This window comes from Galendromus occidentalis, unplaced genomic scaffold (genome assembly GCF_000255335.2).
Source record: "Galendromus occidentalis unplaced genomic scaffold, Mocc_1.1 scf7180000075579, whole genome shotgun sequence".
NCBI classification, from domain to species: domain Eukaryota; kingdom Metazoa; phylum Arthropoda; class Arachnida; order Mesostigmata; family Phytoseiidae; genus Galendromus; species Galendromus occidentalis.
Genome location: NW_003803569.1, coordinates 66248 through 83054, shown reverse-complemented (window position 1 = coordinate 83054; position 16807 = coordinate 66248). Strand labels below are relative to the sequence as shown.

Below are 16807 nucleotides of genomic sequence, written 5' to 3'. Positions count from 1 at the left end.
CAATCGTTCCACCGAACATCGCTCAGAAGGAGCCGTTATCCGACCAGAGCAAGCCACCAGCCGGAGTACTGACAGCAGCAAGACTAATTTACCGTTTTCTACGATTACGCTCCACTTTTAACAGGATCAGGATTCGCCTTCTTAGCGATATCTGTCAAATACTTAAAAACCGCCTTTTTTCTCTGACACCGCGGTTCGAGATCGCCGTTGGAGAAATTCTTTGTTTGTAGGGGGCGCTGCCGGAGGGTCAGCGCCAAGCTCGACTACCCGTTCCTCACAAGTCACAAGCGCCAAGCCTGAAATGGATTTCTTCTCGTACGGCCAGACGTATCGATGGCCGTTCTACTTATAGAGTATACGGGGGACCGTGAGGCCAGCAGAAGTCAACGAAAGCCTGAGGTCGAAAGGAGCGGGATTCGTCTTCTCCGAAAGCAATGATTCTGGTGGTCTTTGCCTGCCAGTCACACCGACGAGAGCGAGATATGGGTCGCGCAGCGCTTCGTCAGCTCCAATGATTATTGTTCGACATCGATGAGCCGTTCCTAGGCTCCGAACAAGACTCGTCGAAAGCTCCGAGGTCCTGGGATTATCCTACGATCCGGACAGATTCTCGCTTCTAGGGATCAGGAATTTCACTCCGCCCTTTTCTTCTTCCTTGAAAGATCAGCCCACGAGACCTCATCCAGTGAAAGATAGACAATCGATGTGGGCTACATATACAATGAGCACCAGCCGTCAGGTCGCCCCGATAGAAGCGGCGATAATGTTCATCAATCTAAACGTATACAAAGCAGAGTATCGAGAGTTACGACTCTCTTCACAACCTCCCCGGTCGAATATTAGCTTAGGTAGCGTATTTTAGGGCGGGGGTTCTTAACCATTTTGTCCTGCGGAACCCTCATCGTTGGTCTCGGACTCTATCTTTCTATATTTCCGTCTTTTCCACCTCAAAACCTTTGACCTCGATCGCATGAAGTATTCTGCATGCATTCGAGCTCAGAAAATTCATGCCGATTCGATGAAATGAATGAAAGTCTGAGCAGCCGAGCAGAGGCTTGCGGAACCCAGGTTTAGAACCGCTTTTTTAGGTTATTCACGTTATAAGGCTCACTGAAGAGTAGTTGCTCGGGACATTCCGGCGCGGGACGCGGAGCATCTTGCGAGCCTGCTACGAGGTGATGAATCTGTGCACGAATCGGAGGACGCCACCGCATCCAGTGTCAGACCGTCCCGTGTCATGTAAGCTTCAGTGGGATATCGAAATCACTAGCTCAACCTCTCCGGAGAATACGAAGGTCGCTTATTATTTGGCTGATTCCCATGGACTCAAAGAAGCATACCTCGAGGATTTCCCTGGCTTTCCGACGAGATTCCTCCAAGACTCTAGTCTCTAGTCTGTTCCATCGAGTGATTGGGCAGAAGATACAGGTGACGCGACTCACGATGGCTCGGAAGAGCTCATTGTTGTGATTGGCACCCCCACGGTCCTGCTCATGGACCGACGGTAGCCCGGGAATCGGATTCCGTTTTAAGTCTGACAAACGGTAGGAAGGTCTTCCGGAAGAATATCGTGGAACCACGGATGGAAGAATATCGTGGAAATACAGATAATCATGAGATTCCTCTCATTGACGCATTGCACCATTCAGAGGATGATGGCGGTAAAGCCATTGATCGATCGGGAAGGGTAACTTAGGTCCTCTACTCTACACACTCTACAGCATCCAATCGACTCTAATTCAACAACTCTTCGGGATAAAACTGTTTGATGCTCAGCACGAGCGTGAAGACTTTCAGAATGAGCACAGCCCGAGTAGTCAGCTGCGCTCGATCCTCGATGCTGCCTTGACCGATTGACCGCGGTCACAACGTCTACTACCGCTATCTAAAGTGATTCCTCTCTAGTATGAACATCTCGAGAGACGATGGAGGAAGTCTCCGAATCGTATCATGAGCTGCTTTCATCGGAGCCGAGAGGTGTCTCGTCGAAATGCACTCCCCGGCAGGGGATGAGAGGACTCGAAATAGTCGATCTTATTCCGCGATAAAAACCTATACGACCATAGGGTTCCTCGTCGCTGAGACGCTTTCTGACTCTTCTCCATTGATCCCAGTACTCATTCGACCTTGTAGTCCGGGGAAGTGCTTCCTCTCGCAATGGAAAAATGCTTATCCCGAATCTCGGCAGCCGCTCACCTGTGATATTCCGGTCGTGATCGTTGTGATGGCGTTTTGGATGGCCGTCGATGGTCAACAATTTTAGCATTCCGTGCACAGCTTTCGAACTGCTTTCCTATATCGGCGTTTGCATGAATCTGTAGGCGGCGACTGCCTTTGCATTTAATTGTGGCCCGCGGGAGCCGCGATCTCGAATCGGGATGCGATCTGGCAAATGATAAAGTTTACAGAGCAGGGAAATCAGTACAACGATAGAATCCGCACCTGCGACTTCCGATGCTACTTATCTGAGCCTTCGACGCCTTCTATCAACTTTGCGCTGGACGCGAGCTCGCGATTTCCCGAATTTCGGAGCATATGCGATGGGATCGCCTTCATCAATCTCCCATCCAACCCCCCTCCCCAGCGTCAATGATTCTGCTTTGTGGCGAAGGATCGAATGTGTCACGAGTACAATGACTCCGAAGATACCTCGACCTTTTGGAAGCAAACAAAGGTCGGCTTCACCCAACATAATCCCATGGAAGTCTAAGACCATATGCTGATGACTCCTTCGGCTCCCTAACAGCGGCGCGCGGCGATGCGTGCCACCATGCCGGATTTTCCCGAACCTATCACTACACGTTCCGCATACCGATGGAAGTCAGGATGGGCCTTCATTCAATAGGACTTGACTTCGAAGAGAACTTGGCTCTATGGAACGTCTATCGAGCATTCTGACATCCCCGAAGCCTCGACCGCGAGAATTCTCGGAATCAGATCCCGGACCATGTCCGACGAAGAGACGACAGATCATCCGAACCGGGAGGTCAGGCGCCGGAGACTTCCCCCAAGATGAAAATGTTTCTTTTGGGCAGACTGGTGCACTCGGAATCATCTCGGACCCAACAGGATTCGAGGGAATTGACTCAGGAGTTCCATCGCTCCATCGAGTGGTTTCCGCATGCAGATGTCTCAAATTACGTTCGAATCGAACTGCATCCCGGTACGCCTGTCGAGGATTCCGACTCTCGGCTCGAAGGAAGGTTTTCTTCACCAGCGTTCAGGGCGTTCACGATCGCCTGGTTGATGCCGGTCATGTGCCTATACTCGAGATACCGGCTATAGATTCTGAGCTATGAATGTTCCGGCAAAATCATGTGCTCCCGAGACCATCATCGTAACGACCTCAAGCTTTTTGCTCGATCATGATCAAAGACCATCACCGCCCGAAATGCGATTCAAGCGGTCCGCCTCTTGTAACGCTCCAATGATAAACAATCGGCTACGTTTTTCAAGCAGAATTTCAAGGTGAGCTCATTCTCCCCACGCGAATCATCACGATTAAGCGGCGAGATGCTCCACCTAGCGGATCGTTGCACAGCGAGCTTTGGAAACTTCTGATTGAGAAAGATCTCTCATGGTTCAATACCGTTTGTTCTCCGATCTAGATGGATCAAGTCAACACGCTACTGATTGAACTTTTGAAATGAGAAGTTATTTTCCAAGCGAAGCCGGTGTCGCAAAAAGACTTGGAAAAACCTCCTGAGACGCTGAACTGCTATTGCTTCCGTGGGATGTGCAGTTAGAGGGATCTGATGTCGGCCATGAGCTGTCGGCATGATTTGACATAGCGAACGTAAACGATGAAATCGAAAACTACGGGAAACGGAGCTTCTTCCTGGCCTGGGTCTCCATGATCCTCATTGAGCTTACGGGTGGTGGCGGCGGGAAAACTCTATAATTTCAGAGTGTAGGGAAGATTTCGAACCAGGGAAGAGGTGACATGCACTCAACGACGGATTGCTTATGCCGGCTTGATTTCAATTGTGGACGCGGATGGATGCGGCTCATGGAGAGAGGCGAGCAATGGAGAAGAGTCACATCCTCGGGGAGGTGGCGAGCCGACAGAACGAAAAGAATTGTTCTAAAATCTGAGGTGTGGGACGGAGGGAGGACGATCCTTGCCCAGGTTCATTCCTGCGTCCTTTGTCGCATCCTCAATTGCCCCACTTAATAGAAGCTACGGACTCCCTCCTAATCCCTTGCGGTTCACGGTGTGTCGTGATGACGGCTGCGCCGCATCGCTGCGACGACGCTCTCTTTGCCCTCGATCCCTGCGCGAGCAATCGCTTCTCGATCTGTGACTGCTCGTCGAAGCCTTTTTGTGGCGCGGAGAAGTTGTGAGCTGTAACATAATGGAGCACATCCTCGAGCAAACGGGTCCATGGCATTATCCCATTCTGATCATCAATGCCTTCGGAGGTTTCGGTTATCCGTGGCGGATCATGTCCAATCAGTTCACCTCACCGAAAAATCTCGACTACTGGTGCGCTCGGCCGAACAGCTCGATATCGGTGGATGAATGGAGAGCCATGAATTCAGGAGTTGATCTCAAGTGCAACGTGCTAGATGTTGTCCAGAACGTCAGTGTCCCCTGTAATGCATGGGAATACGACCACAGTTACCATCGAAGGACCCTCATCGAAGAGGTGAGGCCGTCTTCACTCGTCACGTGCATTGTCAGATTTGGGGATCGTCGAGCGGAGCTGATCCCGAACTCAAATGCACTTCTTATGCTATGTGTTCCAGTGGGACGCCGTGTGTGGTAGGGAATGGCAACCGGATACCTCTCAAAGTATCATGATGTTAGGTATGTTAGGGTCGGTTCTCGTGTCCATGGTTTCCGACTGGTACGGGAGGAGACGCTGCATTCTGATCGCGCACACTCTGTCGCTCATCACGGGCCTGGCTGCGGCCTTCACCACTTCGTTCTGGGCATATTCTCTCTTCCGCTTCCTCACTTCCGCGGTAGTGGCGAGTACCTATACACTCGGTGAGTATGATCCGGAGATTGACAGATGCCATTCGAAGAATATTGGGGTGGGAAAAATTATGATGCCTGACATTAATTCCTGGGTTCCATAATTTCCAAGCGATCGAGTCGGTTGGCGCTCAAAAGCGCGCCATGGTCGCCATGAGCGGAGAGTTCGGGTGGTTCATCGGATTGATTATGTATCCTGTGATCACCTATAACATCAGAGATTGGAGGTACCTCCAAGTCCTAAGTGCTCTACCGGATGTGCTCTTCGTGGTGTGGGTCTGGTGAGTTCGGCTCCCAATCGAGTACGATTTAATTTTCATAAACCGCGCGCTTAGCTCGTGAAGAGCTCCGCTTCGCTGCTCTAGTAGGCATGGACATCGATGCAAGAAATTTGTTACCTGAAGTATCGATCAGACTTGAAAAAGAACTGTGTGACAGCCGAAGGCTTAGGGAAATTGGTTGCTCAGCTGCATCGACCATCTAAACAGATGGAATTCTCTCGAATCACGGACTATCGAGCAAACCTTCGAATTTGATCGGTTTGTCCGAGCGAAATCGTTCAGGTTGAATCCCCGGTTATTGCGGAGAGGGTGTGAAATTAGGGAGTCAGGTCGTTTCTCCCATCGAAGTCGGCGCCAGGTAATGGACTCGAGATTTACTGATTCTGCCTGAGGCTGCCCGTAGATGAGAAGGGAATGAGCTGAGAAGGTTCTCGTGTGATTCAAAGAATAACTACACGTCCGAAAGATCATTCGTTGATCGGTCTGAGGAGGATGTTAGAATCTCTCATCTTGTTGACTGTGATGACAGCCCGTCCGACTCGCTCGTTGGCATCATGTATCTGTTCTTCCACGTTTTGCTCCGCACTCTGCGCAAACAATGGATGGAACTATCAAAGAGCATCACGCGGGGTATCTGAAAGTGATCAGTTACTCGGATTCGCTGCTCCATTCATCTTGATAGCTCATTGCGCCGAATTCGCATCCAGATTGAGTTTTTTTTCCGAATTTTCCGCGTGGAACTTCCAACTACTAGGTCATCAAGACGTTTCAAGGTCTTTTGTGCCGTTACGATTGAGACTCGGATGTTGACAGAATCTCTCGTCATTGCAAAAAAAGAGGAGCGATTGCGTTGACTGAAGCATAAGATCCCCACCTAGCGTGAGTGGTTCTGATTGGAATCACGTGGGAGAACGAAAGTCACTTTTCCTCTCCCGGCTAATCCAATTGCGGATTTCAGCAACGGCTATCCCTCTGGAGAAGCCACATCTAGGAAAACTCCGCCTTTCTCTCAAGAGAGGGCGGCAGATGATATGAGTTGTTGCATCAATAATTTGAAAATATAAGAACCGGAAGAATCGTTTGCGAAGCGGTACTATCCGGCCGAGTTGAAGAACACTAGGGAAGACCCCTCCAAAATGAAAGTCAGTGCTCGAAAACTTCTACTGAGAGGCATTCTGCTGCTCGGACTATTCAGCGTGCGATGCGCGGCTCAGCGGGGTCTGCTGAAGTTGGCCGCTCTTGCCGCTATTGTTCGAGGTGGCCCGATCATACCCGTGCCCATCAGATACCCAGTGCGTCCGCCCCATGCAACGTACAGCCATGTTCCCTCCCACCATCACCTGCCTCTGCACATACCCCACGATACGCATTTCCCTCATACCTCTCTCCATGGACCCTTGCATGGATTCGGATCTCATGTCCCTGGGTTGAACCATTTCGGTAACCACGGTTTCGAGGGAGCGTGGTGACCGTATGTGGGGGACGATCCCCATGATTGTTGGGAAGGAATCAAGTTGTTCCCTGTCTCGATGATCTCTGTAAACTTTGCGTGCCATGTCGATTGTCTAGTGGGTTATATTGCACCCAACGTTCTCAATATGTGACAAGCGTCAAGGTTGTGCGTTCGTGTTGCTCAGGTCGGAGTTTGTTGTAATTTTGCCAACCGTGGCACTTGTGTCTGGTGTGATTGTGGACTGGCCTGAGGACTAGAGGAGTCGGTTTCGGAACTAGGTTTCGTGACCGAGAGATTGTGTCCGTGGATTTGTTCCGCTCCGGAAAGCGGCGAAAGATTGATGAAGATGAGTCAGCATGTGAATAAAGTGAAAGATCCTGCGCGATTCGTCAGATTTTGCATATGTTTCTCATTTTCCGATTAATGGACTCGGAGATGATTCGGATTCGCTCCGGCCAGACCGAAGTCACCGTGCTCCCGGCCCGGATATCCTTAGGAGCCTCCCTCGCCCTGGCGACCCGCTTAAAATGATTCCCTGATGACCACGATATACGATTTCTCTCTCGAGGATGAGAATTCCTTCTCGTGAGGCGACGATCGCTGGAATATTGGGGGCTGTAAAAAGCTCCGGCGGAAAGGGCATTCTAAATTACGAAGGCTGTCCAAGCTACAAGTTGTCGATTGCTCTTTCGGCGTATCTTGATGACCAATTTCCTCGGAATCGAAGCATAAAGATTATTTAAGCTTTAATTGGGCTTTTCCGCCACTCTGGGAGCCGGCAGCCTACCGTAGACGGCTACGGTAGACTGTCAGTAGGCTCAATGAAAGGGCTCCGGTCCAGTAACGTGCTCGAGGATTCACACCGATCGACCTCATAGCGTGTTCCCGCATCGTTGAGCTTGGGTTCTATAGATAATAGTCAGGGACCGCTACCCGATTTCTATTTGCCATGAGAAGTTTTCATTCAGCCCCTGCTGCCTCTCATTGATTGATTCAGTCAGAGGCGCACACGAGTCGCCTGAATGGAGCGTTCTTGATTATACTACCACGTTTCAAAGTCCACGCCGATCTACGACACTGTGACGTACGATAAGCTATCTCGAGAGCATATCTGTGGTGCTCTTCTCAAGTTACCGGAGAACCGCCGCGTGAGTGGGTTCCGGAATGTCATCGTCGCGTGAGCTGCGGGAATTTCGGAGCCGCGGTTCTGCATGCTTCTACAAGAACCGCTTGGCCGCACGGCTTGCTCGGTGGAAACTGAGAGCTCATCAGCCCCCGGAGTGGATCTTTCGGCGATGTTCGGGGGATAGTTAGGCGTTGAGGGACGACCGTGTCTCCACATTTTTTTTGGTGAAGCAGCTCGCAAAGGGGTGACCCTATAATTCTCAAAAGGAACTGCGAGTGCGAAAAGGGGGAGGGGGACTGAGGGGAAAGGTGAAAGAGCCATAGGAAAAAATGCATTGACGCACTACCCAGAAGAGTGGAAAATTCAACCGGAGTGTGGGGCTCATGTACATAATACCCACTAAAAAATTCTATGGCTCTTTACCTGAAGGGAGAGAGCGGATAGTGTTGGATTTGAAGAGTTTCGGATCGTACGTTGGAGGGAAGACATGAGGAGGAAGGGCATCCCATAGACGGGATGTGCGGGGAGAAAAAGTGGAGTTGAGATGAGCAGTACGATTGGAGGAAAGTTGGACAGAGTAGGGATGCTGCTCGCATGGTCGCGATCCCACTCGGTCGCGATCCGATGAGCTTCCTGGCCACACCGGGTCTCTCGAGCGAGCCCATCCTTACCGCGAGCGGTATCGGGGAGAACTATTTTCTGATGGAACTGCCCAGCTGGAAGATTTCTTCTGCTCTTGGAAGAAGTTTAGCGCTACCAGCCATGCTAGGAACGATCCGCTCATGAGCGGGAGACTCCTCCCGTGAAGGGGGGGCGGATTTCTAATTTATCTCCTGTCGCGGTACCGGGTGAGGCTTCTTGGATGTCTTCCTCCGTGGAGCTTAGGAATAGTGAGAGATCATGGACCATTTCACCGATATGAAAAATTGAATTCCCAATCAGTGTCGGGCCACTGATCGGAGAAGGCCGGCCTCATTGGGGAGTCTCAGAATCATTACCTTCCGATTTCGTACAGGAACACGACGGGAAACGTGCTTCGAATCCGGTAACGATTTTATTATACAATAAATACGAGATAACGGATAAACAAACGCCAAGTGACATGCTGGACCAAGATACAGCGACCAGACGAGGGACGTTACACTCTGCGTAGTCTCGAGTAATGGACTTAACAAGTGACCGACTCCCGGATCAGTTGACACTAACACGGACTCACGGCGAGATCACGATTGAACACAACAACAGTCACATTGACCGACACGCGGAATCACCACCATCCTCCGCCATAGCCTCCACCGTAGCCTCCGTATCCGCCATGCCCGTAATTGTAGCCGTGGTGCACGGGAACGTGTACGACCTTCGCCTTCGGTATGTGGACTGGATACCGTATAGGTATTGGGATTATAGGTCCACCGCGAAGAATGGCCGCTGCGGCGGCTAGTTTCAGAAGTTTCTTCGGCTCACTCTGCTGCACCAGCAGGGCAGAGAGCAGAGTTAGGAACACGAAAACAACAGTTGGACACGGTTTCATCTTTTTCACAGAGTAGTTGCCAATGGAGTTCGAGCGTGTCGGCTCCTGATTTTATGGAAAACGAAAGCAGGCGAAGAATGGGTCTCTTTTCCGGCGAGGGAAACGGTGACAACTGAACGATCGGAGAAGTAGGTGCCTTTGAGTGAAGTTCAAGAAACGAGAACGACCGACGGACGGAGGAATGCGACATCGTCAAAGCGCAATGAAGCGCGGTCGTCCGATAGCCCCTGCGATTCCCGGTCGGGCCACTGTCAAAATCGGTGGTCGTCAGATCGGGTGCGACCTTGATTTTTTTGTTCCCTCAGTGTTATTCGACTCGTGGATTTGATAAGCGGGCTCGCTATCTGCAGCGCGTTACTGAAATTAGGTATCAGTAACGGTCTTCTTGATGGTTTGAGACATCGCGTTGGGTGTTACGCTGACTCCTTCAGCCGCTACCGCAGTCAGGGATGGGGAGCTTCGCGTTTCGAAGCCGGGGGACACTGACGGAGCCTCGATTAGCGATTTCCGAGATTCCTACCTCGTATACCCGTGAATTCGGTCTGACCGCTGATAGGAAGAACGATTAGACCAGTTAATTGGTTCGCCTGAGGGGCACATAAAAGTTGGCTCTGCCCCCGACATCTCGTCGTATGTGTACTGAAGACACAGATTCCGGGATTTTCCAAGCGACTGCGATCAAGAACTGCCGGTTGACAGTTCATTTCCTGTCTATGTGGCTTTCCGTAGTCAGTCGAAGAAGCCCGAGTCCATCCGGATCTTCGAACCTTCTCTGGGTGCTGTCAGAATAGGAGGGGCACTTCCGGCTTGCAACTTAAATCCCGGAGAGGGTCTCGAGGGAATATACATTCCTATGAGGTCGTTCAGTATTGTGACCCGGGAGGTCATCATTTTCGTCTGTGCCTCGAGGCGATGGCCCATTGAGGCAGATCTTCCGTTGAGATGTTTGTTAGACTTGCACCCCGATCCTAATGTTCCTCCGTCAAGAATACCGGTGCCACGCCGACGACTCCGCGCAGTTGAAGAGCAGCTCGGCCTGAGAACTGCTCGACACTCGAGCCAATACACCGGCGGGCGGATCAAATGAGTGCTGCTTCCTCTTCTGCATACGTAGTCGAGGCTACGAGGGCTATCGAGATACCGGGTGAGCCCAGTGCGCCTCCTGGGAAGCCACCGTCAGGCGGAGGTCGAAGTTGTATCCGATTGAGAGGCGATTGAAGCGAACAAAGGAATGAGCATCGTGTTCATTTCAACAACATATAAAATTACTACATTTATTTACATACGAACATTTACTTACACGCTCACAATTGTACACATTAAATAACAGATCATATACACATGACAAGAGGGAGCTCACTGAGCTGTTCCTTAGGGAACCCAGTATGAGTTTGGCTCATACTCTCACAGTTCAGCTCGCTTCCGTTGTCGGAAGGAGTTGATGAAGGAAAGTTTTACAATGCGCCGTCCACAAACTGAAATGCCTTTCCACTGGAAAATCCTAATCCTTGAGCTTGTTCAGAGCACCACAAACTGATTACCACCATCCAGCATCGGCGTGTCCGTGATCGTAGCCGTGATCGAAGTGTCCAACTTCAACGTGCTTGTGGTGAACGGGAACGTGGACGGGGGCGTGGATAACCTTCTTGGGGACATGCACCGGGTATCTGACGGGCAGAGGGATGATGGGTCCTCCGCGGATGATGGCGGCGGCCGCGGCCAACTTGAGGAGCTTCCTCTGACCCGAAACTTGGATCATGCTAGAGCACAGCACCAGAACGGCGACGAAGAGCACAGCTGCGAACTTGGTCATGTTTGTTGGTAGGTTGCTTGTTTAGCGGCTACTGCTGCTTCTTCGATTAAACTCGCTCACTGACTATGATCTGGGTGTCCGCATCGAGTCTTATATAATCCGCGCACGCTTAAGGCGTGTGTACGGCTCATGGGTGACTCCTCACCGCCTCCGTTTACGCCGAAAGGGAAAGTATTGCAGTCACTGCTGGTCTGCCTACGGAATGGTCAACGCCGCCGCCGCGCCGCCACCGCCACCATAGCCGTTGGGCCTCAAACCATCGCGGTCCAGAAGCCTGCGACCTTGATTCGCAGTTCCGACCACTTTCGTTAGCCGCTCCATTCCACGATTATTTAACAATTACGTCGTCGGTCTGTCGGCCGAGGCGACCCGCTCCGCAGTCTTCGCTGGCGCGCCGCCCGAGCTATCCTGATGGGCTGACAACGTCCGGCGAGCCGTCCCGCGTCCGTCCGTCCGTCCGTCCGTCCGTCCGTCCGTCCGTCCGTCCATCCGTCCGTTTATTCCGCCTGCCGGTCGAATCGCGGACCGAGCGTTGCGCGCGAAAACAGGCCGCTCGCTTCGACCGTTAGCGACAAGATCGTGGAATCCCGTCAGTTCTTTCTTCGGTCTATTGCCTATTTTTAGTAACAGGACCGGGCGAAAATCAGAACACCGTTCGTTAACTGGAGCAGCAGCTCCCGATTTAATGACCAAGGTTACTACGACGACGCCGTCGACGGACGTTGACTCAACGGATGCCAGGACGGTTGCAAGTAGTCCCCTCGCAAACGCTTCGGGTGTGGTTGCCCAGCAGCTCGGGGTCCGGTGTTGTTGCTTTTGTCTGTCTGTCCTGTTTCTTCTCTTCGCTCGGAAATGATTGGCCGATAGGATTAGCAATCGATCGCTTTTCTTGCATTCCTCTGCTTTCGACGGTCGGTCGGTCGCTGCGTCCATCCATCCGCCCGTCCGTGTCTCTTGCTCTGGGGTAGTTGGTAGGTCAGTGTCAGCTTCCGTGGCAACCGTCCACGGCGATGGATTGATCTTTCGCTCATGCAATAAGAGATATTTGTTGACGGCGACACGGCAGCGGTCACGTTTCTTGAATATCCGCTTTTCGGGGTCCGTTCGCGCTGTTTATGTCAACCAAGTGTCCCGGTCAAAGCTGTTCGTACACTAGCGCTTCATCAGTATCAGTAGGGAACGCAATCGGAGGGTTTTTTTAGCGCTTGGTTCGCGTCTATGCTGAGCAGAGATGATGGCTCACTGCCCGAGCTAATTTGGGAGTTTTGAACTAAAAAAACTTCTTGCGCTATGAGCAGATCTCAGAATGGTAACCCATTAGATCTGCAGAAACAATCAACGTTATATCTCAAACTGTGGACTGATCCTGTGAGCGCAGGACCTCTGAGAATACGCAGATCGCCAGCGTATGCGTGTGACCCCCCGACGCGCGTATGAGAAGAATGGAACCGACAGGGCGATTCCATGCTCCGAATATCATCAGTCAGATTCTTCATCTAAGGCGACGATCTTCACGGATCTTCGCTCCGCTGAGAATTAGTTCGAATGCCGAGTTTGTACTGAATGAGTACTCAGAATAACCTCCACCAAGTGAAGATGACAAATCATCAGCCGGGTATCCAGAGTCTCCCAGCGCGGATGGGAATTCCCTGTGTGTCTCAAAGGAGCGAGTAGCCATTTCTCTCGGAAAATATGAGCTCTCTGTTCTATACTTGAGACAGAACTCACGATCAATGGCCACATTCACTATAGCGGACACGCCGCACTGGACTAGGTTCTGCGAAAGCACACCGATCTCCCTGTCCACCAGAGGATCTCGCGCCCTCCTCTCACAGGCCGAGCGTTTGACGCGTTTCCCCGGCGCGGGCAGCCCGAGTCGGGGAATACTCTCGGAGATTTGAGCGTCGATGATTCCCTCTGACAGCTACGATGGGGGATTCGATCTCTGATAGCGATCTGACTATGCAATGCATTCACCGCTCTCTTCGAAGACACCCATCGAGCATCCAGTCGAACGAAATCCTGTGCAGAAAAGGATCTCCTCGTCCGCGAAGAAGAGAAGTAACCTCACAGTCGACTGGAGATCTCCTCCTTTAAAACTCACGGGTATTCGATTTTTCCTCCATGTCGCAATTCTTAGAAGATCTTCGGTACCGAAGTCCCAGCGACTCGGGCGACCATGTCGAATCGCCCCGTGGCAGTCTTTCGAAATCGGATTCAGAAGCAACTTCTATCGGAGCGTTTCGTGTCCACTTCACGTCGGCCACAGGGTGTTGTTCGCCATCTTCTCCAGAGCCAGTAAAAATATCATGGGGAGACTCTCACGCGACGACTCCATATCAACCTTTTTGTTTTCTGATCCGGAGTGATGAGGCGTGGAAAGTCCATGGGTCGTCTGACCCCTCAAGCCACACGGAATCGTATCAACCCATGTTCTGTATACATCTCACTTTCGAGAGGATCGGGCTTACTCCTTTGGCGAAGCTCCTCCGACCGATCATATGGACTGATACCCTCCTTCAGATTAGAGTGTCCGCGTATTCGCATCGAGTCGCACTTTCTAAGTTCGATCCCTCAACGGTCGAGCGGGAATGAAGACACCTCTCGTTGCGTGACTCGCTCCGTCGGTGAGTGTCCGAAGCAGAAAGAAACTGTGGCCGTTGATACCTGAAATAGGTCGCAGAAGACTTACAAATAGCATAAAAATGTGGCGTTCCGTGTCTATTTTTGTCCTCGGTGCCCCGGAACGTCCCCTGACAAATAGAAAAAAGTCGTTTTTCTCCGGGCTCTCCTTTGCGCGTCACTTCTTTCCGCTGGAATACTTACAATTAGTGGAAATTCGTTGAATCGCATCGACGAGTTCTGAAACCAATTGGCTTTCTCAACAGGAATGCATTCCTACCTGGCTGACTGTGACATCTGCGGATACTAAATGTATATCCATCGTCGCGACAGGCGAGATGCCCTCTGCCCATCGGGCCCAGCCTCTAGATCCGAGTAAAATTCCAGAGATTCGAGGAAAATAATTCTTATTCCGAATGAATGACAGGTTCCTTGATGAGTCTCCGCGATGGCTCGTCTCTATGAAACGATACGATGAAGCCGCAGTGATCCTGAAGAAAATCGTCGACAAAAATGGCTTGCAGAAAATCGACGTCGATGCCGCCATAGAGGAAGCGCGAAAAAAATTCGAAGCAGTGAGTCCTCCTGCTAATGATTTCCCATCATCTTCAAAAATGAGATGAGCAGATCACTTGTGAACGAAATATTCCGATTATTTCAGGAGGAGAAAAACCGTGCGGATAGGACGCGGGGGTCCATAATTGATCTTTTCAGGGGCTTCAAAATAGCTCGTCTAACCGTTGCATGTCTCATAAATTAGTGAGTAAGACATCTGTCCGCAGCTACTATACTACCTATTCCACGATGAATTTCTCAGCTGGAGCCTCTTCTCCGCGTTATGTTCTCCCGGAGCCTGATCCTCGGTTTTTCAGCTGCACAGTCGTTTTCATCTACTATCATCTGATGTACTACACCGTGGAGATCGGAACGAATCCCTACTTCAACTTGATCTTCATGGCTTTGAGTGAAGCTCCAATAAGTCTCGTTTCGTATTTCGTCGTCAAATACTGCAGACGTAACCCAGTCTACCCTATAACGTACATGGCGATCATCGTGTCCCTGTGTGCCCTGGTGTTTCCACCTGAGAGTGAGTTTTATTCCTGGAAGCATCTAGGAGCTTCTCCAGCGGACGAACCATTCTCTTAAGATATCCATCACTCGGCATGATGTCTCTCATGTGAATGCCGATGGTCTCAAAGGTGTACTAATCGACATACTCTGCGAGCGGGGCCCAAACATTTCAGAATATTTTTTGAAAATAATTATTCATCGAGCCCGCTTTACAATTTCCCGAGCCGAAAAAGTAACGGCAATGGATTGGAGGATGAACGAGACAACTTCGGCTCGACACGCGCTGCTTTTTAACGCCCGTGATAATGATGGAGCAGGGATTTCGTCAAGACTGCTCAAGAAGTTCGCTGAGCCTATAGAAGCGCCGCTTCTAAAGTGGTCACGCGTTGGACAATCATGTTTTTTCCTGCCACCAGTCTCAAGTCGCTGTGCCGTCATGGGGGGCTTCGCAAGCCTGAATAACTGATTTTTCGAAAGCGTTTTTTTGGCGGGTTCGATGAGCTCTCCTTTGGGACTCTTGAAGACTCTTGGGACCCCTGGCACCCCTCGCCCCCATAACGGGCGTCCTCATCAGGGAGTTCCATGTGTGCTAAGAGATTTTCGAATCGAATGGAACGAACTGGACATTTTTATCGCGTTCCAGGCGCAACCGGGATCCGCATGACGCTCACATCGATTGCGAAGCTTTCTGGACAGGTGACCTGGAGCGTTCTTTACGTACAAATCAGCGAGTGTTATCCGACCCACGTGCGATCATTGATCAGTGGCGTGGTTCATACTGGTTCACGAATCAGCGCAGTCGTCGCACCCCTACTCCAAACTCTTGTAAGACACTACGCGAAATGTTTTCCTCCTCCGCTCGTCCTCTTTTTCAGCTAGTGGTATTGCATCATTGCGACTCAATCGCTCGCTTTTGTGATTGTGGATTTCGCAACTTTCTAGGGAAAAATGACGTACGACTGGGTACCGATAGCCATAAACGTCTCGCTCTGCGCTCTCGGCTTGTCATTTTCTTTCGTTTTTCCGGAAACGCACGGAAGAGTCCTCCCGGATACGTTTGAAGAATGCAAGATTCTCCTGAGAGGGAAAGGGTAAGAAGAATTATTGACATCGACATTTTCCCCATTCCTAGGACAGAGTGTCGAATGAGAGGTCACGCCTCCTATCATACAAAACGCTCCACGGCCATACGGGACGTGAATCACTCACCCCAAACGGGGGTAGGCTCTGGATCCTTGCATGACCGAGCTTCGCCGTTCCAGGAGAAAAATAGAAGACGAGACGACAGAAGGAGCTGAGAAAGTGGAGCTCTGAGGTCCGCGATCAGAACCTCGTTCTATTTCGGGATCGTGACGAACAACACAGCGCCACGTATGACCAGGTTGGAGGAAGGGAGATCGATGAAGTCACAACTCTGCGGGGGAGCGAAGTTCTCACCGGGCTCTCCCCTGCTCTGCAGCTCCGAGACCGAGCTGCGTCGCGTCTTCACCTCATAGATTTAGGGCCGATCCTGCTTGAAGTCGATGTTATCTCCAACTGACGCATAAAACGCTGCCTGAGACCCTGATCGACTTTTCGTGGCTCATCATTTGTCCTGCGCTATGGAGTCTATGGAGCCTCCTATAGTATTCAGAGGCCTTATAGATTCGTGTGATTGAGGACACTGAAATAAGTCCGACACATCGCAAAATTTTCGCGGAAGGACGCCACAATAGAACAGAAAAGCATGCGGAACGTAGTGATAAAAGTGGGCGATACCCTCATCCAAGACACAGGGTAGGCAATTTCGTCGATGGACGGCTCTCCACTCTCTTATAAGGGTAGCACCAAGTCACGACACGCTACGATGATCTTCTCATATCGATTGACGAGACGTATTTCGAGCAAGGTGTTCTGGATATAGTTGGTCGCGATCAGCAGGTCCGGGCC

The 16807-nt window shown here is 51.1% G+C and overlaps 1 protein-coding gene across 1 annotated transcript; it reads left to right on the top strand.

Annotated features, from left to right (window-relative positions):
* Positions 1–4355: 4355 nt before the first annotated feature.
* Positions 4356–16440, top strand: LOC100907914 (organic cation transporter protein). The gene is made up of 9 exons (XM_003737570.2): positions 4356–4649; positions 4750–4993; positions 5094–5262; positions 14235–14382; positions 14469–14566; positions 14680–14894; positions 15522–15703; positions 15821–15969; positions 16141–16440. Exons 1-9 carry the CDS (start codon positions 4356–4358, stop codon positions 16190–16192), a joined length of 1551 nt encoding a protein of 516 aa, XP_003737618.2. The 3' UTR covers positions 16193–16440.
* Positions 16441–16807: the final 367 nt, after the last annotated feature.